The sequence below is a fragment of the Notechis scutatus genome, chromosome 3, assembly GCF_049901735.1.
Source record: "Notechis scutatus isolate UNSWTSFEM ecotype Mainland chromosome 3, rNotScu1.2, whole genome shotgun sequence".
Lineage (NCBI taxonomy): Eukaryota > Metazoa > Chordata > Lepidosauria > Squamata > Elapidae > Notechis > Notechis scutatus.
Window position 1 is genome coordinate 1564099 of NC_142011.1, and position 22889 is coordinate 1586987.

General features: G+C 51.5%; 1 protein-coding gene across 5 annotated transcripts; it reads right to left on the reverse strand.

Annotated features, from left to right (window-relative positions):
- Nucleotides 1-559: 559 nt before the first annotated feature.
- On the reverse strand, nucleotides 560-22825 carry TTI1 (TELO2 interacting protein 1). Of its 5 annotated transcripts, none has more exons than XM_026690621.2 (9): nucleotides 22719-22763; nucleotides 19118-21430; nucleotides 14557-14733; nucleotides 14218-14360; nucleotides 12292-12432; nucleotides 11453-11657; nucleotides 10555-10642; nucleotides 1415-1641; nucleotides 560-1154 (listed from the first exon to the last, which is right to left on the reverse strand). In XM_026690621.2, exons 2-8 carry the CDS (start codon nucleotides 21375-21377, stop codon nucleotides 1455-1457), a joined length of 3201 nt encoding a protein of 1066 aa, XP_026546406.2. In that variant the 5' UTR covers nucleotides 21378-21430; nucleotides 22719-22763; the 3' UTR covers nucleotides 560-1154; nucleotides 1415-1454. The 5 variants fall into 5 exon arrangements, with proteins under 5 accessions (XP_026546406.2, XP_087815213.1, XP_087815214.1 ...); XM_087959087.1 differs by having other exon boundaries at nucleotides 22064-22732; XM_087959088.1 differs by lacking the exon at nucleotides 22719-22763 and adding an exon at nucleotides 22596-22718.
- Nucleotides 22826-22889: the final 64 nt, after the last annotated feature.

Here is a 22889-nt window from a genome sequence, read left to right on the forward strand (position 1 = left end):
TGTGTCTGTGTGTGTCTTTGTGTGTGTGTGTGTCGCCGTCCCCAGCTCTCTTCTTATTGGAAAACCTTGGCCTTGATCTTTCAGGGGTACAAAAAGACCCCAGGCCCCTGCAGATAAAGGGGTGTTGCCCCTGGGAATCCCCTGGATGCCAGAGGGGCTGCAGAGGGGGGATTCAGCAGCCCCAGGACTGCCCCCCCCCCACCTGCCGGGGCTCCCCAAACGGAAGGCCGACTGTCTGGGATGGACTAGCCCTCCTGCACGCACACACACACACACACACTCGGGTGGTGAGGTTATGATTTTATTTTATGATTTTTTTAAAAATTATTTCTATTTCTACACTGGCTTTTTTTTAATGATCTAGAATTGCCGTGAATGGTAGAAATAAAAGTAATGCAGAGCGTTTTCTGAAATTAGCAAAGGGGGGCCTGACCCACAAGGGGGTCCTGGCTAAAGACAGAGGCCTCCCTGGGAAGCTGCAGGCAGGGCGTGTGTGGAGGTCTGGTGGAGACCAAGGCAGTGTGTGTGTGTGGGCAGAGACGAGAGGCTCAACAGCTTCGTTATCATCTCGGCTTTATTACAGGCAGAGTAAATTGCTTTTGTCTGAAGCCCCATCATGGTCAGAGGAGGCAAACGGCATTTGCACACTGCCTGCTTAATTCCGGCTGGGGCTCTGCATATTAAGCTCACACCCCCCCTCTCTCTCTGCAACGGGCGAGGCTGCTGCAAACTTTCAGAGGACACCCGTGGTGCAGGGGGAGCTTCTGAGGTGCCCCGTCTCCCTGCTCCCCCCCAAAAAAAAAAATCGGCACTGGGGCAAAAGGAAGGCAGGGAGTTTGGGGCCTTCGGTATCTTAATCCACACGGCAAACCGGGAAACTGCAGCCCCCTTGGGAATCTGGTCCCCATCCTGGGCCCTGCCGGGATTAGCACCAGGTCCCTGTTTTGTGGCTTGTTGTGAGAGCATCGTGCAGCCCCCAAAAAGGGCAAAAATCCCGACAACTGGTGGACAAACCAGTTCCGGATATCGCCTGCCGGCACCCCTCATCGTTCGGGTTCTAGGTGCCCCAAAGTGTCTTTGCTCCGGGCCGTTTTGGCTGGACCTGTGGACGTTCAGAAGGCTGGAAACTGCCCTTCTCTGTGGTGGCCTCTGTCCTGTGAAACAAAACAAAAAACCCCCACCAAGCTCAGAGAGCACCCAGGAGCCCTCATTTCAACCCAGACCTACAAACAGTCTCCTCAATTGCTCCCAGGTGCACAGCAAGAAGTCGTTCCCCATGTCCTTCAGGCATGACTGAAGGTTCCAGAAAACCTCCAGGGATGGGGACCCTCTCCAGCTCTCCTTTGCCAGTTCACGGGGCAGCCCACCTTCCCTTCCCCTTCTACCCAGAGGGGCCCTGGGCCGAGCCTCCTACCTCCACGGGGCGAGTGTGCCCGGGTGCTCCCCCCTCGCCCTCAACTGCCCAGCTGGTCCAAGAGGCTCTGCACGTTGTCCGTGAACTCGTTCCGTGTCTTCTCGCCCCCTGCTAGTTTCACAGGGCGTAGGCAGGGGTGGGGGGCCTCCGGGTTTCCGGGGCACCAGACGCTGCAGAGGAAGAACCACACGGCGTCCGGATCGACCTCCATCAGGCGAAGGAAAACACTGCAAAAGCGGGAGGAGAGGAAAGATGCAGGCCGAGGGCTGGGGGTGGCAAGGGAGGCCAGGGCCCAGCTCTAACACATGGGGGGGGGGATCCCCCTTTCTGGTTTCTGGGCCTTCGACTCAGTTTTATCTTCATTTCATATTTTACCCTGTATATTATCGTTTTCCCCAAAATACAACCTACCCTGACAGTTAAGTCCTACCTAAAACTTGATATATTTTGTTTACATTTGCCCAATATAAGCCCTATCCCCAAAATAAAGCCTTAAGATCCCCACCCACTCTAGAGTGGGTAAAAATTAAGCTAGGGTGGGGATGGGATGGGAGGGATGGAGCTGCGCTACTACTTACCTTTGGACAATCGTAGCCAGGCCTCGCACTCACCCCCCGACACCTGCCTTGCCGGCCCATTTCTTCTGCAGCCAGCAAGGCTGGCAAAGGCTTCCCTGAGGGCCTCTGGAGCTGAGAACAAAGCTCTGGATCGATCCTGAGCTCTCTTATCGGCTGCAGAGGCCTTCAGGAAAGCCTTGCTGGCTGCAGAAGCAGCAGCTCCCGAAGGCCTCTGGCAGCGAAAAGGAGGCCAGGGGGCGATGCATGCAAGAGAGGTTAGTCAGTGGATGACATCCCTCGAAAATAAGACCTGGTGCCTTTTCTTTTTTGGTGGCAAAAAACATATTAAGACAGGGTCTTATTTTCAGGGGGATATTATCTACATATATATATACACAATTGCTGATGCTTTATTTAAACTGATATTTGTACGATCAGTGATTGCATGACCTCAGTAGATGCCATACGCGAAATAAATATTTATTCTCGAAACACGCTAAGCTTGATTGTGTAGCTCCACCATCTTGTGTAAACCCAACGTGCGTCATTAAGCTTAGGAGCCCACGTCTGATGTGACCCTCCAAAATGGTGTATCCACTCACCCACTCAAACGAGATTGGGTAGTTTAAGGAACGTTGATTTTTAGCTTCAATTCTTCACCTCTGACTTTTCTCCCTGATCCGGAAGATTATTTTTTTTGGGGTAGCCATGGAGCAGAGCAGCCAAACCCACAAAACTAGCATTTCTGTCAGAGCTGCCACCTTATACCTATAAGGAAAGGGAGGAAGGAAGGGTGGATGCTGGGTGGGTGGGGTGGGGGGGGAACGGATGGAAAGAATCATGCTTCTCAGGGGAGACTGGTACTTCAAGGTCGTTTCCCTGGGAGAAGAAAGAAGCTGCAAGACAGTCTACGCTCAAAGCGACTGTTCTCCAAAACCACCTTCTTTGAAACTGACTGGATGTTGGGAGGGGGAGACAGGCAGTGGGAAGAAGAGCCTGGGAGGGAGAAAGTTATACTCAGGGATTTGGTGCAGGAACTACAGTTCTGGCTTTGCTTTCCTGTAGTCCACTTGGCCTTCAGTCCACTATACCTTTCTCAACAAAGGGGAGTCCAGGATGGTCCTTGCTTGAAGGAGACCCAAGTGGGTCTCCACCTCCTTTCCCAAGTGGCCCTCCAGCCTCCGTTCAACGCCTCCTGCACAGGAGAGCAGACCATTTCCGGATCTGCTTTACCTCACCCCCTGGATCAAATCTGCTTCTCCGAGGACTCGCCAGTCCCAGTCTGGAGCCAAGAGAGAAGTGCTCTCTCCAGGGCTCCGTCATTTAAAGGCTGAAGGCAAAAGCGGTTCCATTGGCGAATTCTCCTAGCAGTGAGCACGATTCCCCAGGGGAACAACCCGTCTCCGGAAGTTGTGGGCGCTCCAACCCTGGAGATTTTAAAGAGATCGAACAGCCACTTGCCTGAAATGGTACAGGATCTCCTGCTTGAGAAAATATATTTGATTGTTCGTGGATTAACTGCAGCTAGAATTGTATTTGCTCAAAATTAGAAGAGCGAAGAGATTCCTACTGATGAAAATGGGATTAGGAAAATATTAGAATGTGCAGGAATGAATAGATTAAGACTTGCAATTAAAGAGAAGGTGCAAACTGAATATTGTAAGATATGGGAACTATTTCATTAATGTCTAGAGAAAAAATATGAAAGCTAGAAATAGCTAATAGATTAGTGAAATATAGAAAATAGGTCTACGGAATTAAACATGCTAAGAAGAGGTTACAATAACAGAGGTATTATGTATATTGATCGGATAAGAATAAGACAAAGAACAGAGAATACCAAAGTAATGAACATGGATGTAAATTTTAATGGTTACTGCACAAGATACTTGTACCCAGATGACACACCGTTAAATGGAAGATGAATGGTATGTACCTTCAATAAAATAAAATAAAAAATACCAATAAAAAAAAAAGAAAAAAAAAAAGAATCTCCTGCTTGAGCAGGGGGCTGGACTAGAAGACCTCCAAGGTCCCTACCAGCTCTATTCTGATTCTGAGCGCTATCACTTTCTCCTGAATCTTCTCCCACCCTTTTCAGTGCTGTCCCCAGGAGCCGATTTTAGGGCGCTTTCCGCTCCTTCAACGCCCACTCCAGTTGGATGACACCCACTAAAAGCACAGACAAGGTTCCCACAGCTGGACTTCCCGGGGGCTCTGGCAAGAGCCACCCCTCCCTCTTCCCCTCCTCCTCTTTTCGAAGTGAAAAGGAGCTGGAAAGGAATTTTTAAGCTGCCACGAATGAGAGAGCCTGTAGAGGAAGTAACATCCCTGTAAATCAAGGAGGGACGAAGGGAGACAGTTAAAGCCCTCTAAGGTCCATAAATCTAGCAGTTGGTTAAGGCCGCAGGAGAAGAGAAACAAGCCCAAGTCACTAAAAAGCACCGTTAAGAATGCCCAGCGCTTAGATGCAGAGAATTCCCCCTCCCCGCATCTTCCTTCCTGCCACTTTGCTCCTTCTTCCTTCCCTCTCTTCCTCCCTTTTGATTCCCATCTTCCTTTCTCCTTCCTTTGTTCCTTCTTTCCTTAGATCTCTCCTCCCTCCCTTTTTTCCTTCTATCCCTTTCCTTCCTTCCATCCCTTTTCCTTCCTCCTTCCTCAGATCTCTCCCTCCCTTTTCCTTCCATTCCTCTTTCCTTCCTCCTATCTCTCCTCCCTCCCTTTTCCTTCCTTCCTCCCTTCCTTCCTCAGATCTCTCCTCCCTCCCTTTTCCTTCTATCCCTCTTTCCTTCCTCCTTCCTCAGATCTCTCCTCCCTCCCTTTTCCTTCTATCCCTCTTTCCTTCCTCCTTCCTCAGATCTCTCCTCCCTCCCTTTTTCCTTCCATTCCTCTTCCTTCCATCCCTCTTTCCTTCATCCTTCCTCAGATCTCCTCCCTCCCTTTTCCTTCCTTCCTCCTCAGATCTCTCCTCCCTCCCTTTTCCTTCCATTCCTCTTTCCTTCCTTCTATCCCTCTTTCCTTCCTCCTTCCTCAGATCTCTCCTCCCTCCCTTTTCCTTCCTTCCCCCTTCCTCCCTCAGATCTCTCCTCCCTCCCTTTCCTTCTATCCCTCTCCTTCCTTCTATCCCTCTTTCCTTCCTCCTTCCTCAGATCTCTCCTCCCTCCCTTTTCCTTCCTCCCTCCCTTCCTTCCTCAGATCTCTCCTCCCTCCCTTTTCCTTCCATTCCTTTCCTTCCTTCCATCCCACTTTCCTTCCTCCTTCCTCAGATCTCTCCTCCCTCCCTTTTCCTTCCATTCCTCTTTCCTTCCTTCCATCCCACTTTCCTCCCTCCTTCCTCAGATCTCTCCTCCCTCCCTTTTCCTTCTATCCCTCTTTCCTTCCTTCCATCCCTCTTTCCTTCCTTCCTTCCTTCCTGATCTCTCTCTCCTTCTTTCCTTTCCTTCCTTCCTTCCTTCCCTCCCTCCCTCCCTCCCTCCCTCTTCCTATTCTCTCCCAGCTGCCCTGGCAGGGAAGCATTTTCAAACTGCCACCTGGACTTCTTGCTTTACGGGAGGGCCAGTTTACACAAATGGACGCCACCGGCCCAGGGTCTGCCATGGCAAAAGAAGCCGAGCTCCCCCTCCCTGACTTTTCTCTTTAGGGGGGCTGCCCTCAACCTCCAACAGAGACGGAAGATCTTGGGGAGGGGGAGAGAAACCAAGCGAAGGACAGAGTGTGGTAGAGAAAATTCACTTTATGGGGTCGCCGGGTGTCAAAAACCACTCGATGGCACCTCATCCATCCATCCAACCCCTTCCTCCCCCCTCAACCTCCCTCTCCTAGGAGGCCTGTTTTCAACGGGGGGGCTGCTGCTGGTGGTGGTTCCTGCCAGGCAGATTTCTTTCCTTTTGTTAAATTGATTGGACAAGCGGGGAGCCCGGAAGATGTTTCCCTGTCAGGCTGCCACAGCCCCATCAATGCGGCTGCCAGGGGGGAAATCCTGAGGGGCTGCTTTGCAATCTGGGCACACAGAGCCCAACGCGACACCCCCAGCTCTCCCATCAGGCTCGGTTCTACCGGGGCTCTTCTGCGGGCAGGCAATCCTCCCCTTACGACCACCACGGAGCCCAACCTCTCTGCCGCTAAGCGAGTGGTCCAGCGAGCTTTGCCCATTTCACCAGCTCTCTTCCCACGGCTGCGAACTGAAATCCCTGCACCGGTTAATAAACCCGGTCGTTAAGCGAATCGAGCTTCCCCCATTGACTTGGCTTGTTAGAGGGTCGCAAAAGGGGGATCATGTGACAACCATCCCCCCCGGGGTGCTGCGACTGTCATAAATACGAGCCGGTTGCCAAGGGTCTGGATTTTGATCACGTGACCGTTCAGGAGGGGGGTGCTGCAATGGTCGTTAAATGTGAAAAATGATCATTTCCCCCAGTGTCTTTGTAACTTCGAACAGTCGCTGAATGGACTATTGTAAGTCAAGGACTACCTGTACTGGGTAGCCCCCCACACTTGGTAGAAAGCCTCCCCCCCTTGAAACATGCCCTGTTATGGTTCCACTTAACGCCAGCTGACTTTTGTCTTGCCAACCACGCCCACAAAAACCGGGAGGGGCATGAAATGAGCTGAGCCTCCGTTATCTTGAGGTCCCCCTGAGAAATGCCAGCCAGGAAGTTCAGCCGTGATTTCACTCCTGCGTTTGGTTTCTCTCCGCAACTCTGCAAAAAGGCACTTCCTCTTGCAGCCCATCTCCCTCCCCCGCCACCCGTTCGCCTTTAGGACTTAACTCCGCCACGTGTGAGAGTCTCGTACGGAGGAGGCGGCCATGGCTCTGCCACCCTGGCATGGCTGCATCTCCCCAGAAACCCCAGTAAGGGGAATGTCTCTGCTATCTTGGCTTACCAAGAAAGGTAAGCGACCGTTTCAGACAGGTATCGATGTCTGGTGTTGGAAGGGGGGGCGCCCAGGATGTTATTCTAACAATGTCAACTCACCAAACATTCCTAGGCCTGTTTTAGTAGTTGCCATAAGAAAAAAAAAAAGGGGGGGGGGGAAATGAGGAAGGCAACCTGGAAGAGCCATGCAGCAGTTTGGAAGCGGAAGTACATTCCAACTCTTCTCTTTAAAAGATTGTAGCTAAACTACCAGAGCTTTTGCCCGGGAATATATTTAATTGGAGAACGTGATTGATGACACCCAGCCTGTGAAGGTGCTCAATAGGAGAACCTGGTTTATGAGACACCTGGGGGGGAGGGGGGGAAACAGGGTCCCAGGGGACTGGAAATGACGTAGGCCAGAGTTGGCTTCATACAGGGCAGGGCCAGGGTGTCGCCTCTAATGAATCCTTTGAAGTTTGGCTCGAGAATCATGATTTCATTAGGGCGATTGCTGGAATCCTGACAAACAACAGCTTAATTGATTAAGTGATTAGAAGGCAGCATTGCAGGCAAACTCTGCTCACTGCCAGCAGTTCGATCCTGACCAGCTCAAGGTCGACTCAGCTTTTCATCATTCCGAGGTCGGTTAAAAATGAGAACCCAGATTGTTTGGGAGTAAGATGCTGACTCTGCAAAGTGCTTGGAGGGTGGTGTAAATCACTGTGGAGTGGTAGATAACTGTTATTTCGATTGCAACATTTTCCTCCCTCCTTCTTTCCTGAGCCGTGGTGGTGCAACGGTTAGAATGCAATACTGCAGGTAAACTCTGGTCCCTGTCAGGAGTTTGATCCTGACGGGCTCAAGGTTGTCTCAGCCTCCTATCCTTCCCAGGTCAGGGAAAATGAGGACCCAGATTGTTTTAGGACAAGATGCTGACTCTGTAAACCGCTCTGAGAGGGCTGTAAAGCACTACGAAGTGGCATGTAAGTGATATTGCTATTGCTACTAGAGCCTCTGTAATAACGTTGATGGGACATATACAACAATAAACTTCAATGGTAGGCAATCAAATTAATGAAGAGAAAACTAAGAGGTTGATATGGGCAGAAAATGCAAAACAATTTATACACAGATGGATTTTACTGCAAAAAATGTGAAATATTTAGGAATCTTCTTCAGGGCAAATAGTAAGGATTTATTCATGGACAATTATGTACCAAGTTGGAAAAAAATAGTTATTCCCCCCTTTTTTTTAATTGCAAGGCTGCCTAGGGAATTCTGGGAGTTGAAGTCCATCCTTCTTGAAGCTCCCAATGTTCAAAAATGCTGCTGTAGCATTTATGAAGAGGTGCCACACTTACTCCAAGAGGGACACCAAACAATGGATTCTTGTGAGCCCCTTCACTGTAGCCTCCTCCTCCTCTTCTTCCTCCTCCTCCTCCCCCTGACAAAAATCCCATCCAGAGGGACGCTGGGTGCTTCCAGCAAGCAGGCGGGGGCCATCCTTGAACCCAGGGAAGGAGAGAAGCAAGATGCATTGCCCCCAAGTCTTCAAGTTGCCAAGGCGGAGAAACACTTGCCCTAGGCTGGCTGGGGAATTCTGGGAGTTGAAGTCCACATGTCTCCAAGTAGATTAACAGAATGACAGAGTTGGAAGAGACCTTGGAGGTCATCTAGTCCAACCCCCTGCTCAAGGAGGAGACTATACCATTTCATGGCTGTCAAATCTCTTCTTAAAAACCTCAGGTGACAGAGCACCCAGAACTTCTGGAGGCAAGCTGTTCCACTGGTTAACAATCAGGAAGCTCCTCCTTATTTCCAGACCGGATCTCTCTCTAACCAACTTTCACCCATTGCTTCTTGACCTGCCCTGCCCTCAGGCGCTCTGGAGAACAGAACAGAACCAAATAACAGGGCTGGAAGGCACCCTAGAGGTCTTCTAATCCAGGGGTCTCCAACCTTGGCAACTTTTGAAGACTTGTGGACTTCTAACTCCCAGAATTCCTCAGCCAGCTTTCAGTTGAAGTCCACAAGTCTTAAAAGTTGCCAAGTTTGGAGACCCCTGTTCTAGTCCAACCCCTGCTCACGCAGGATACCAGAGGCCTCCAAATTTGGCAACTTTAAGACTTGTGGACTTCAACTCCCAGAATTCCTCCAGGATGCTGCAACCATCATAAATGTGACTAGGGGCACACTGCAAGGGTCGTAAGGGTGAAAAATGGTCATGTCACTTTTTTCACTTCCGTTGTAACTTTGAATGGTCACTATAAATTAGGGGTCCCCAAACTTGGCAACTTTAAGACACAGCTGGCTAGAGAATTCTGGGAATTGAAGTCCACAAGCCTGAAATTTGCCAAGTTTGGGGACCCCTGCCCTATACCATTCCAGACAGAAGATTTTTCTTCCTAAAAACCTACAATGGTGGAGAACCCACAACTTCTGAAGGCAAACCGTTCCGTTCGCCTTGCCACCAGCTGTTTTGAGGTTTCAATCCTGCCTCCCACCCACTCTCCCACCTGGCTGGGGGTCCAGAGGAGTGAAACTCAAGCCTTACCAAGGAGGGGCTGATGGCCTGCTGGGGTCAGAGACCAACCTCTCTTTCCATTGGCTTGGAAGCCTCTGAAGGTTAAAAAAAAAAAAAAAGGACTTGAGAGACTCGGCCGCTTTCTGCAGCCTTTTAAAATGACGACTCTGGCAGTTTCCAGGCAACCTGTGTTTCCACGGCGAAAGATTCCGGGAGGGTGTGTGTGTGTGTGTGTGTGTGTGAACCCAGCGTGCGCTTCTGATTGCGTTCACTTTGTTCAGTTAGGCGTGATCGATTCCAGCTTGCCTCCGCTTAGCCCGGTGCTGTGGCTCACTCGCGCCCGCCAAGGCCGGAAGAGACCCTCGCTGAACAGGGAGGGCAGCTGGGGACGGGCCAGGGGGCTTCCGCTGGCTCGGTCAGTGCTGCACCCCGATGTCTCTAAGGGGATTCAGCAGGACGGCAGGGCGATTGTCACCTGCACGGCTGCCTCCAGCGGAAGGATAGGGGAGCATCCGAGCAGTTAACCCTTGACTTGCCATCGTTCGTTGACTGACAATGGCACTGACAAGGTGACCACTTTTCACACTTAATGACCATGGCAGCCTCCTCGTGGTCGTGTCATCAACATTCGGATGCTTGGCAACTGGCATGTAGCCCTTGACTTACGACCAGAATCACCATCGTCATTTAACGGGCCCCGTTAACCCCCGTGGGGTGGAGTCTGGGAAACTGGAACGGAGCTCGCAGTGTGTTTTACTGGCCGGATGCCCTTCCTGTCGCCCAGCAGATATTTATAGTATGTCCTATATCCCCAGCAGATATTTTCTCAGTGGACCCAGAGAGAGAAATATCTGCCTCTACCCGAGATCAAACTCACAAACTCCTGACTGTGAGGCGAGAGCTCCACCTCTAGGCCACTGGAGGCTGGAATTATGCTGGCTGGGGAATTCTGGGAGCTGAAGTCCACAAGGCTTAAAGTGGCCAAGTTTGGGGACCCCTGCTTCAGATCTTTAACAGATAATCAGAATCAGAAGGGACCTTATAGGTCATCTGGTCCAACCCCCCCGCCCAAGCGAGAGACCCTACACCATTTCTGACAGATGGCAGTCCAGTCTCTTCTTAAAAGCCTTCAGGGAATCTGGGACAGCTGTTCCTATGGTAGCCCTGAGGCTCTGCAGCCTGCAGGCACACCTGTCTTACCTGAGAGCAGCTTCTTGCAGCCTCACAGGCTGCCTGGCGCTGAGGTAGGGCAGGCAGGCATCCACCACCGTATTCAGGTCGTTCTCGCCTGCAGAAAACAGTTAAGATGGGTGGCTCAGAGGAGGGGCCGCTCGGTCACGCCCCCCTCCTGCCCCTGCCCCTTCACACCCTCCCTCTCCCTAGAGAGCCTGCTTGAGTGGGACCAGGCCAGGCCAGCAACAGAAATGCAGGGGAGGGTCTCTCCTCAGAGTCAACTGCAGGTAGTCCTCGACTTACGATGGCCATTGAGGCCAATGTTCATTCTGTTAAGCTAGACCACAGTCAAGCAAGTTTGGCTCCATTTTAGGACCTTTGTCGCCAGAGTTATTGTTAAGTGAGTGACTGCAGTTGTTTGTGAAGTGAATCCGGCTCCCCCATTGACTTTGCTCGTTAGAAGGTCACAATAGGGGATCACGTGGCTCCCCCGGGATGCTGCAACCGTCGTAAGTACATGCCAGTTTCCAAGAGTCCAAATCACATGACCGTGGGGATGCGGCTACGGTTGATAGGTGTGAAAAACGGCCATAAGCCACTTTTTTTTTTTCAGTGCCATCGTAACTTTGGTCACTAAACAGACTGTTGTAAGTCGAGGAGTACCTGTGGTGCTTTTGCCAGCAGGGCTGAATTCCCCAGGATGGGGCACTATGTACATATGATAAAGGAAGAAAGAGAGAGCTGGATCCATATTGGTCCTCCACATAATACAGGTCAACCCTGAGGCTGACCTGGCCGAGGCCATTTTCAGGCTTCAGCGTTGCCAGACTGGAGCTGAGGGATTTGGGGGGGGGGGGGTGACACAAAGGGTTTGCCGAAATCAGGAGAATCCCAGCCCCGGTTACATGGCACTCCTGGTACTTACCCAGATCCAGAGCCTGGCAGAGGGACCCGAGGCCCTGGAGCACAGCCAGCTGCAGTTTGAAGGCCAGGGTGTGTCTGTAGACGGGCCCGGCCTGGGCGCTGGTGGGGGCCTGGGCGACAAGGGAGGCCTCCAGCTTTGGCAGGACATCTTTGGAGAAGCGGCTCCTGAGGAAATCCCCACTGTGGGCTCCGAGAGTGCACAGCACCTGCCAAGAAGCCCTCCAGCTGGTCACTCATCCCCAGAGAGGAGACCCTGCCTGGGCTGAACTGAAGGAGAGAGCTCTTTTCCAGGGCTTCTTCTTTTATTAGTTTCCATTTATATTTTTCTTTAACATACGTAAGCGCTTAATGAGCAGTGCATCGCCTGAGTCAATTTGCAAGTACATAATAAGAGTAATAACGTTCTTTACTTGTACATAATGATATTCTTCCAATTTCTAATTTCTACCGGTATTATCTAATCATAGCTAAAAACCTTACAGATAAACAGAAAAAATGAACTGACAAAAGAAAATAGACCTGCAGGTAGTTAAGAAAGTAAAATATTTGGAAATTTACCTAACAGCCAGATGTGCCACAATTAAAGAAGATAACTTTACAAGGCTTGAATTGGAGAACTGGAAAACCTTTCCTGGGGTTCTGTGATTCATTTCCCCGTTCTCTGTGCTTGTTTCTCCTTCCTCCCAGAGAGAAAGAAGAGAGAAAGAAGCGGGGAGGGGGAGGGGGAGGGAGGGAGAGGATGGGCTCCATCATGAGTCCAAATGCTCGGAAGGTTAAACCTCTGGTCCCGGTGACTGACCCAGATTGGATCCTGCAATGGGACACGTCGATTCGCCTTACCTTAAAGGCTCCGAGAACAGCCAAGGGGTCGTCGTTAACCAAGCGGCAAACAAGAGCAGGCCACCCCCGATGCGCCAATGGAAGGAGCACATTCTTGTGTGGACCAAGGACCATCACGCCGAGTTCGAGGACTTCGAGAGCCTATCGGGAGACGCCTCAGAGTCAGAAGATGAACATGCCAGGATTAAGAGAGACAAGGGGTGATGTTGGGGAAAACAGCCAAGTTCAGAGAGAGCCAAGGACTCCCCCACAAGTCCTCCTCCTCTTCTGCCCTGCACAAACCCCATCCCTTCTAGCGCGGATGATGTTCCCCACTTGGGTCATGAGATGCTTGCAGTAACAAATCTCGGGGAGCACCAAGGACCCCCCAGTCGTCCTCCTCTTCCTTTCTGCAAACCCAATTCTAGCACAGACGAAGTCACCTGGCTGGGTCATGAAACGCCTGCAAGGAAACCGTCAAGCTCAGAGAGCACCACAGTCTATCATGTGCTCGGTCCTTAGGGACAGTAAGAGGTTTAAGCAAAGACCAAGCAAGAAGGAAGATGGAGAGTCCCATTATGCCTTAGTTGGAGGCCATGGGGCAGCCAACTGTCCTCCTCCTCCTCCTCCTCTAGCTCCAATTCAGTGAGAACCTTTTGGGGCAGGAAAAGATGAGTGGAACTCCATAAGGGGCCTCAATGCCGAGGACAGGTGGACCAGGCTTGGGATAAGTCTGCCTTCTCCTTCCCAAGGTCAGGTTCTCCTCAGCCTGACAAGGACCTGCCACTCTGTTGACCAGGATTCTGATGACTCCGATGGCCAGTTAAAAGGTACATAGGTTGAGATGAAGGAAGGAATGTCCAGGCTATGGAGTTGTGGAAAGTTCCATAGGAAACCACAAGCTTGTGGGTTCAAAACCACAGAAGGCGTACATGAGTATTTTTCATCTGTCGTGCACTGGCTTCTTGATTCACACTGCATTGGGGGTCCTTCCAGCCTTATGGAGCAGCGGTCGCCAACCGGTGGGCCGCAGAGAAATCTCACCCCCAGAGCAGCCCCTCAAAGCAATTAATCCAGGCTGCACAGAAACACAAGGCTGCGCCGCCCACATGGCCTGCGGGAACTCTCCCCACCCACTCAAATCCTTACCTGGCAAACTTGCCTCTTAAAGTTGCTATTTTTCCTTTTTCCGACCATCATCTGTTCTGCTGTGCCGGGAGATTTAGATTAGCTAGGAAGCAGGAAATGGTTGGATTTCTTGCTTTCTAGCTAGTCTTTGGCTCTGCTTTTAAGCACACACGAACCTCCCTTAGGACTGAAGTTTCTATTATTCATTGCAGACTCATGGCAAGCAAATTTTATGGGACAGACTCAGGTAACCGATGGCAGATAGATAGATCACTGAATGAATCTGTGATTCTGTGAGCAACTCAATCTGCCTGCCTGCTTTGCCTGATTTTGGGTAAAAGTTGCTCTTTTTTTAAATACAAAATTCAATATTTATATAATATTTACATATAAGCCGTGCCCAGCCAGTCACATGACCAAGCCACACCCACAAATTAGGCCACACCCACAGAACCGGTTAGTGGCCCCTGGGACTTAAAAATATGAGTTTGGTGGTCCCTGAGGTCCAAAAGGTTGGCGACCCGTTATGGAGGACCCACCTTTGTTCAGGCAAACACGTTTTATCGAGAGAGATCTGGATTCTGTCTCCTCACTGGCACCCAGCTACACCTGGTTCCCTGCTTAACAACTTGGGTTGGGCTTTGGAGCAGGATTTAACACACCTGGGTAGGTGTAGGAAGAGGTCACCCTGCACTAGCCAAAGCCAAGGACAGGCTGCCCCGTGTGTGTGTGTGTGTGTGTGTGCGTGTGTGTGTGTGTGAGGGAAACCCTTGCGGGCTTGGCAGCCTCAGAGAGCAGCTGGTTGCGTCGATGACATACCTTCAGTCGCACTGCGAGGCTCTTGCTGGGCAGCAAGTGGATGGCCCTCTCCAGGACATCTTTCGCCATCTTGGCTTGCAAGGGCAACGGCCTGTCCGCCTCAGGAAGCTCTTCCAGTGCTCCGGGCTGCACTGCAGGATCCTCTGGGGAGGCAAGAGGCCACAGCTGTGGGCACAGTGGAGGGTGGGGGCGCGGAAGGAAAGCTTGCTTTGCCAGCGTTGTACAGTCAGCCCAACAGCTGTGGGTGCTCAGACCAGGCACTAATTCAGCCACTCCACGAGTGGGCATTGCCCACCCCCCTGCCCAACCCCAGGCCAAGACGTTTATGGCTGTACCAACCTTCCTCCTCCTCCTCCTCGACATCCCCCTCTGCGACCTGCTTCTGCTTCACGTATGCCGAGAAGAACTCCTCCATTTCGTCTGCAGTGGGCAGGTTGGCCGGCCTTGGTGCCCACGGGCAGGAGGAACCACCTTCTGGCTTGTGCTGGGTTTCCTGCTCCGGCCCAAACCAGGAAGCTGCCAAGCAGAGGAAAATGCAGTTGGGCCTCCTGGATCCAAGGCGGGATGGGTGAGAATTTCAGACCAACATCTGGGAAAAACCTTTGGACAAATACATTCTAGTCCTCATCCTCTGTATCAAAATAACAGAGTTGGAAGGGACCTTAGAGGTCTTGCAGTCCCACAGCCTGCTCATGGAGGAAACCCTCCACCGTTTCAGACAAACAGTTGTCCAATCTCCTCTTAAAAGCCTCCAGTGTTGGGAGCACCCGCAAGCCTTCAGGAGAGCCGTTCCACTGATTAATTGTTCTCACTCTCAGGAAATTTCTTAGTTCCAGATTGCTTCTCTCTTTTGATTAGTTTCCATCCAGAGAAACTTAAAGCTCCCTTTGCTCACCTCTAGTGATCCTGACAGCCAATTATGCCAGCGGGACGTGGAAGCCATCAGCAAGTATTAAAAAAGAGACTTGATGTCTTCCAACATAGAGGCCTTTGACGAACCCTAAAGTTTTGCTATTCTGACCATATTACTAACGAAAAAGTGATCCAAAAGAGTTTTTCCTGCAAACTGTCTCATGCAGAAGATTCCAACTTACAGGTCATTATTTTCTGGAGAATAATTGATTCCCCAAGGTGGCAATGGGACAGACAGACACACACACACAATGCCAAACGACCAAGGGGAAGCTTTCAAAATACATGGTGGAGAATCACCTGGGAGGATGCTGAAGAACTTGCCGGAAGACCAAAAACGCTGGAGACCCCTTGCTGCCTAATTTAATGCGTAGCACGGAAGGATCTAAGCCCAAGTAAGCCTGGGGAAAAGAGCCTGGGGAAAGCAGGCTGAGGAAAGCGTTTCGCCTGCCCTGCAGTTATGCAAGTAAAGCCATTAATGGAAGGAAGTTCTCTCAATTCAATTAGCTCCCTGTTTCAAAAGCTCAAACCTGGCTCAGAGATGAATTGGTGATAAAAAAGCACTCGGAACATCACCCTGGGGTGAGGAGGGCTACAAGCACCAGGGACAGATATAAACAGGAAGGAGAGAGGCAGCTCCATTAGAAGAACAAACGGTTGCCTCTGCCCTGATGGAATTCCTTGCTCCAGGGGCAGGCAGGCCCCACCCTCCCTGATCATCAACTGTTGGCTCTGCCAGCTGGCACTGGGTCCAAGAGTGGCAGGCAGCCTTGGGGGAGGTTGGTGGCTTGAAGGTGGCCCCTTCTGCCCTTTTTTTTAACTGTGTTTCTTTTTATATGACTTATCCAATATTTAGGATCCAATAATTCAGGGGCTGCCACAAAGAAGAGGGGGTCCACCTATTGTCTGAAGGCCAGACAAGAAGCAACAGATGAAAACCAATAAAAGAGAGAACAAACCTAGAAATAAGGAGAAATTTCCTGATAGTGGGAACAATTAACCAGTGGAATGACTTGACTCCAGATGTCGTGGGTGCTGATCTCTGGAGGTTTTTAAGAAGAGATTGGGGGGCCATTTGTCTGAAATCATATAAAGTCTCCTGCTTGAGCAGGGGGCTGGACTAGATGACCTCCGAGGTCCCTTCCAACTCTGTCATTCTGTTTTTATTTGTAAAACCGCCCACTCATGTACGTGAGGTGGTAGATTTAAAAATTTGATCATTAAATAAATAAAAATGCATGGAGGTCAAGCTTTTCTCTGCCAAGGAACAACCTGCACTCAGAATATAAAGACTGTCAGGCTGGGTAAAAAGGTGTAAGACTGATATATAGCTCCCCCCCGCCCCCCCGCCTTCTCTCTCTCTCTCTCTCTCTCTCTCTCTCTCTCTCTCTCTCTCTCTCGCACACACACACACATAGCTTGAAGCTTGTACTTAGCAGCTGCTCGTTTTCTGGTCTAGTGAAGATGATGATAATAATAATTGTATATGCCATCTGACTCTCAGGGACTCTGGGCAGTTTACAAAACGTGAAAACATTTAAGAAAACTGCTCACACACAAAAAAAAAGAACGATGAGAAAGATAACAAATCCAGATGGAAACAAAGAAAAAGAAGCAAGGAGGGCTTCAATCACCCTTGCAAACAGCCAGGGGTTCAGGGCCCTTTGAAACGCCAGTATAAGAGAGGGGCTGTTCGAATCTCCGGGGAACCTCATTCCAGAGGGCCAGGGGCTGCTAGAGAAGGGGGACTTCTGGGATGCAGAGAGGTGGCTTTGTTTAACAGAAGGAATGAGGAGAGCACCAGCCTTGCAAAATTAAATCGACCAGGCAGATGCTGTGGGAGGTGGCGGTCCCTCAATTAAGCAGGCCCTGTGCTACGGAGGGCATTCGAGGTAGCAACCAGCACCTTGAAGTCTATGGAGATTCTCTGTCATCCAGGCCATGGATGCCCCAAAGGTGTTTTTCCCCCCAGGAGGCGAGTCGAACTGTGAGTCAGAAGGTCTAGGGAGATTCTCAATCAATCATTCAAGCTAAGGTTGTCCCAAAGGAGGGGTTGCCCCCCCCCCAAAAAAAAGGCAACTCAGCTTTCTCGGTGTTTTTCTTTGAAAACATTTTGCTTCTCACCAAGAAGCTTCTTCAGAACTGTGAAGAAGTTATTTATTTGCTTGCCCATCTTAACTTATTAATTCATCTCCAATTCTAAAGAAGCTTCTTGGATGAGAAGTGAGATGCTTTGCAAAGAAAAACACTAGGGAAGTCCAATTGTCTTTTTGGAGAAAAAACACCACCAGCACCACCAACTCCGAAGCGACTGTCTGAAATGACTTCCTGATCTGGGAATGGCACAACTTGTGTGCCAGATGAAGCCGTGGAAAGGTCTTCCGGGCCACAGCGGTCACCTGCCCGGGAACCAGGAGTTGTGAGTCCAGAAGACGCACAAACCGTGTGTTGCTTTGGAACAGGGAAGCATCACCTGATTTAAGGCTAAAGGTGGAATGTCTTCAGATCTGGGCAGTCCAAACACCCAGTCACCCAGTCCTGGTAGGAGTGAGCTGGAGAGGAGTCCTCCCCATGCAAACCCACATCGGTCCCTGGCACTGGGGCAGAACCTCACACCAGCCTTGCTTGGCTGGCCTGGAGTTGAAAGATACAACTGGGTATCATCGCACTGTTGATTCGAACCCTAAATCAGCGGATGACGTCACCCAGGTAAAGAAGGATTTTGTGGTATCAGAAAGCGCGACAGAGAAGACCCGCTTCCTCATTCTCACAAGGCAACATGAGGGGGCTTTAACCACTGCCCCCCTCCCTGCCCAAACAGTCCAGAAAGGTAGATTCAACTGGAAGACAGGACGTCTCTCTATGCCCTGTGGCATGTAGGGCTTTATAGGTGATAACCAGCATCCTGAATTCTACCTGGTAAGAAACAATCTTTGTTCACTATTCAGAGTTTCATTAATTAAGATAAATACGCTTAAGAGATGAACACACACATTTTTTAACCCAAGTTAACGAAACGCAATTGCTACATTCACATTTTATGCAATTTCCAACCAATAAATCACCCAAATCCCATGGCTGGGGAATTCTGGCAGTTGGAAGTCCACAAGTCTAAAAGTTTCCCAAAGTTGGACAACCCTGCACTACACCAAACTTTGTCTCCAAACCTGGTCTAGCGCCTTCTTAACGCGATCAGACGCAAGAGCAGGCTTAATGGCTCCCTTGGTTTGCTGTGGCTGTTCTCTTCCCTTGAAGGGGGTGGATTCCAGAGCAGCAAAAAAAGCATACGGGGAGTCCTCAACTTATGACCCCAAATAGAGCCAGGAACTTTGGTTGTACATTGCTGCAGTCATAAGTCAAGCCAGCATGCGATCTGACTTGAATGTATGTCCATTCGTATGATGGTCAATAACTGAAGCACATAGTTGTTAAGCAAAGCACATGGTTGTCACTCCGAATCCGCCTTATTCAATGGGCATTTTTTGCTGGAAAATGGCGCAATAAATCAATCAATCACAAATGCTAACCGTCAAATGCCCAAAATGCCATCACGTGACCAAGGAGGTGGTACGGCAGTCAAAACTCTCAGGAGAGGTGGCAAGTAATCTTTATAAAAATTTGGCCGTCATTTTAAACATTAAGTAACCATTAAGTGGAGGATTACCCGTGTTGGCTGGGGAACATAGGAATTGAAGTCCAACAGATCTGGAGGCTACTACTACAGCCGCCGTGGCACAGTGGTTAGAATGCAGGCAGGCTACTTCTGCTGACTGCCTGCAATTTGGCAGTTTGAATCTCCCCAGGCTCCAGGCAAATAGGCTGTGAACTGCTTAGAGAGGGATGGAAAGCACTGTAAAGCGGTATATAAGTCTAAAGGCTCTACATGCTACCAGGGCTGGAAACGTAAGTTTATCTTAAGGGCAAAACCAGCACGTTCTGGAGCAGAGGCATTCAAAAAAACATTTCCCAACCTTTCATTCGCAGTTACCTAGTGAGGCCATGAGGGTCCGTAGCGCCCCCAGGAACGAAGACGCCCGTTCGCTGTGACACTGATCCAGCCTGGCCAAGACGTCTTCAACCAGGTCCTCCACCAAGGAGGCCCCCCCGGCGCCCGAGTGTCGGAGCATGGCCTCCAGGACCTGCAAGGCGTGGGGCTCATCGGCTGGGTGCCTCAGGTGCAAGGAGACCCCATTGGCCAGGTAATCGGCATTCTGCCTGAGGAGCTCAGGGACGGAGAGGTAGCCGCAGGCCTGGCAGATGTCGGCCAGGGTCCCCTTGGCAGCCTGGCTGACCAGGAGCGTGCCGTCCCCAGCCTTCTCCAGCACAGGGTACAGAGCAGAGATTAAGAGCAAGCGGAAGTCCTTCCCCAGGGCAGAGGCAAAGCCGCTGATCCCTTCCAGTTGGATACAGATCTGCCAAACGTTGCTGTTCATACAGCGGAGGGTGGGGCTCGAACCGGGGGACACCAGAGGTCCGTTAGGTGCTCCATACGTAAGAGCGAGGGGCCTGGCATCGGTGGCTGCGGATTCAGCCCGGGACTCCTGAACCTCCAAGCGGGTGACCAAATGCCAGTTTGCCGAGTCCACGTATTCTTCTAGCACGGAAGTTACGATCCCCACGAGATCCTCTGAGCTCGGCAAAGCGTTCTGCGCCTCCTGCCCTGCGGCTCCAGCAATCAGTTCATTGACAACCATGGCGGCCTGCTTCCGGTACACCGCGGATTCCCTGTACAGGTCCATGAAGTGATCCACAAGCAGGTAGAGATTCCCGTAAGTGCCCAGAGCCCGGCAAATCTGCTGCAGGAGGGGGAAAATCCGCTCATCTGTGAAGAAGCGGAAGTACTTCCTCTGGAAGCGGCCCAGGGTGGGCTGAGGAAAAGCTTCCGGGGCCCAGCTGCTCTCCTCCACAACCTTCACGTCCTTCGCCTCCAGCTCCAGGACTTGCATCAGGGCCTTGGAGAGGCGCTGAAGGTGGGAGGCAGAGTGGAGAACCACACTCACCTTTGGGCCCAAGAGCTTCAGGTACCCAAGGACCAGGTTCAAAGTGGCAATCTTGCCTTGGTCGTTCTGGGAGGTCATTAAGCGGGGCAGGGCAGTGGCCAGAGAGTGCAGATCCTCAGCTAGGATGTCGGCCAGGAGCCTGTTCCCGGCTACTCTCTCCTGCGCGGCCATCTCCTTCAACGCCCTCTCGCTCAGACGCTGGACCTCGGGGCTCTCATCATTGACAAGGCCTACCAAGGCTTTTAACAGCTGCCCCGCTGAGTCTACCAAAGAGCGCCCACACGCTGTCAGGAGGAGGCGGGCCATTTCCACCAGCTCCCGTCGCACCTTCCAGTGGGGATGAGCGGACCCAGATGTAACCACCTTCTCGATAAGGATGGAGAGTTTGGATGCGGTGTTTCTCGCCCAGTCTGCGCCTCGGTGGACCACCAGCATCTGTATTTTGCTCTGTTCAGAAGCTGGCTTCTTCCTCTCCGGTGGGATCTCCGCTAGCTGCTCATCGGCCATCACCAGACCGATGGTCCTAGAGAAGAGCCGGATGGCCGAGACCGTGACGGCGTGACCTTGCTTCGTGTCTGCTGCGATAATCTTGGAGAGGGTGATGGAGATCCCAGGGAGGAAGGAGGCAAAGAGATCTCCACACTGCCTCATCTCCTCTTTCTCTAGGGACTGGTGATCCTCTGGGCAGTCGCACTGCAGGAGGAGAGCCTGCAGACACCGCAAGGCCGTGATCTTAACCTGCCGGGCTTTTTCCTGTTCGGCAAGGGCCAGAAGCAGGGACACAGCAAAGCCCAGCTGGGGAAGGCTGGAGGGCTGGTAGAGAGACAGAAGAATGTCTCCATAAGCGGAGTGGAGCAAGGCGAGCAGAGCTTGGCCCACGTCTCGCTTCAGCTCCTCCGACAACAGGGCCAGCTGGGATGGGTTGGAGGGAGATGCCAGGCAGACACAGAGTTCGGAGAACAGCTCCAGGAGGAGATCCACCTTCTTCACGCACGTGGACGAAAGCACGAAGCCGATGCACTGCACCACGCTTCGGACTACACCCTCCCGCTTCGGCCCGGGGGTCTTGAGGGTGAATCTCAAAGGGAAAAGGACGTATTCCTGGAGCTCCTGCAGGGCCGAGTCACTGACCACCCCCAGCTGGGAGTGGAGGCGCTCCACGTTCTCCACCGTCTGGGCCTTGGTCAGCTGGACGCAGGCGGGGCGGAGGGCTCCAAAGGCCTCCTGGGGGGTGTCGAAAATGGCCATGGCTGCCGCGGCTGCTGCTACTCCGTTCTCAGGCTCACTTGACCTCCATTCTCCTGCCAGCGAAAGAAAAGGATGTTTTTATTTAGTTAGTAATATCCCTGGGATAGGGATAGGGACAGGGACAGGGATAGAAAATAGAGAATAGAAGAATAGAAGAATTTAGAATAGAACAGATTACAGGACAGAATAGAATGCAGACTAGAACAGAATAGAAAATAGAATAGTGGAGAATGGAGAATAAAGAATTCAGAATAAAATAGAGAATAGAATAGCATAAAAATTTAGAACAGAGAAAAGACTAAAGAACTTAGAATAGGTAACAGAATAGAATGCAGAATAGAAAATAGAATTAGAACAAAAATAGAATAGTACAGAGAATAGAGAAAATAGAATAAGAAATTTAGAATAGATACCAGAACAGAACAGAGAATAAGGGTAGACTAGAAGCTGGAAGGGAACTTGGAGGTCTTCTAGTCCAGCCCCTTGCTCAAGCAGGGGAACCGATAACATTTCAGATAAGGTGGCTGTCCAGACTCAGCTCCAGGACATCCCAACCCACATTATTTTCACAAATCTCACAGCAGTGAACATCGCTCATTCAGGCAGTCCCCGACTTACAACCATTCGTTTAGTGACCGAAGTCACGATGTCACTGAAAAAAAGTGACTCAGGACCAGGTTTCACACCTTGGCAACTGGTTCGTATTTATGACGGTGGTCGCCTTCATCCCAGGGTTACGGAATCACCATTTCCGTTCACCTTTCCCAGAGGGCTTCTGACAAGGAAAGTCGAGAAGGCGGGTTTGCTTAGCGACCATGCGATTCACTTCATGACTGCAGGGCTTCCCTTGGAGGCTGTGGCAAAATGGTCGCTGAACTGGCTTTGCTCAGCAACGGAAATTTTGGGCTCCACTATGGTCGTTAAGGACAACCTTAGGTCGTAAGTCGAGGACTACTCTTTTCCTCTCAACAACAACCCTGTGAGGTGGGCTGAGAAAGAGAGGGAGGGACTGGCCGGCCGGTTTCCGTCCCTGGGGCAGCATTCGAACTCCTGACTTCTAGCCTTAAGTAGCCCGTAGTTAGGCGGCTGCCCCCCCACGAGCCCCCTCCCCACAGGCTTTGCCTTAGAGCCGGGGAATCCCCTCAGAAAGGCGGACCCCAGCCCAGTTGGGGTTCCTCCACAGGAAAGGCCTCCGCCGGCTGGGCCTTCTCCACCCACCCCGGGCCAGGCAGGGTCCCTCAGCGGAGAACGCTGACAGGCCAGCCCCTTCGCCCGGGACCCCTCGCCCGACAAGGCCAGAACCCGCTCGGACGGCCTGAGGGGAAAACGCGCCCTCATTACCTTGCCCGACGCTCAAGGCGCCTGCGCGAACGCCCGCCCGCGCATGCCCTGAGCCTTCCGCCCGGCAACCGGCACGAGCGCGCGGCGCGGAACACGCAGACGCGGCGGCCTTTCCCCCGGAGCGGACTGCGCAGGCGTCACCGTTGGCGCTCTCAAGCTCCCCCGTGGTCA

Excerpts from the sequence above, each read along its gene's own strand:
- TTI1 (XM_026690621.2), bottom strand. The coding sequence starts at position 21,377 with ATGGCCATTTTCGACACCCCCCAGGAGGCCTTTGGAGCCCTCCGCCCC. Across the intron at positions 12,433-14,217 it reads GCCTCGCAGTGCGACTGAAG|GCTCTCGAAGTCCTCGAACT; the intron begins GTATGTCATCGA and ends GTCTCCCGATAG. Across the intron at positions 1,642-10,554 it reads CTGCAAGAAGCTGCTCTCAG|TGTTTTCCTTCGCCTGATGG; the intron begins GTAAGACAGGTG and ends CCGCTTTTGCAG.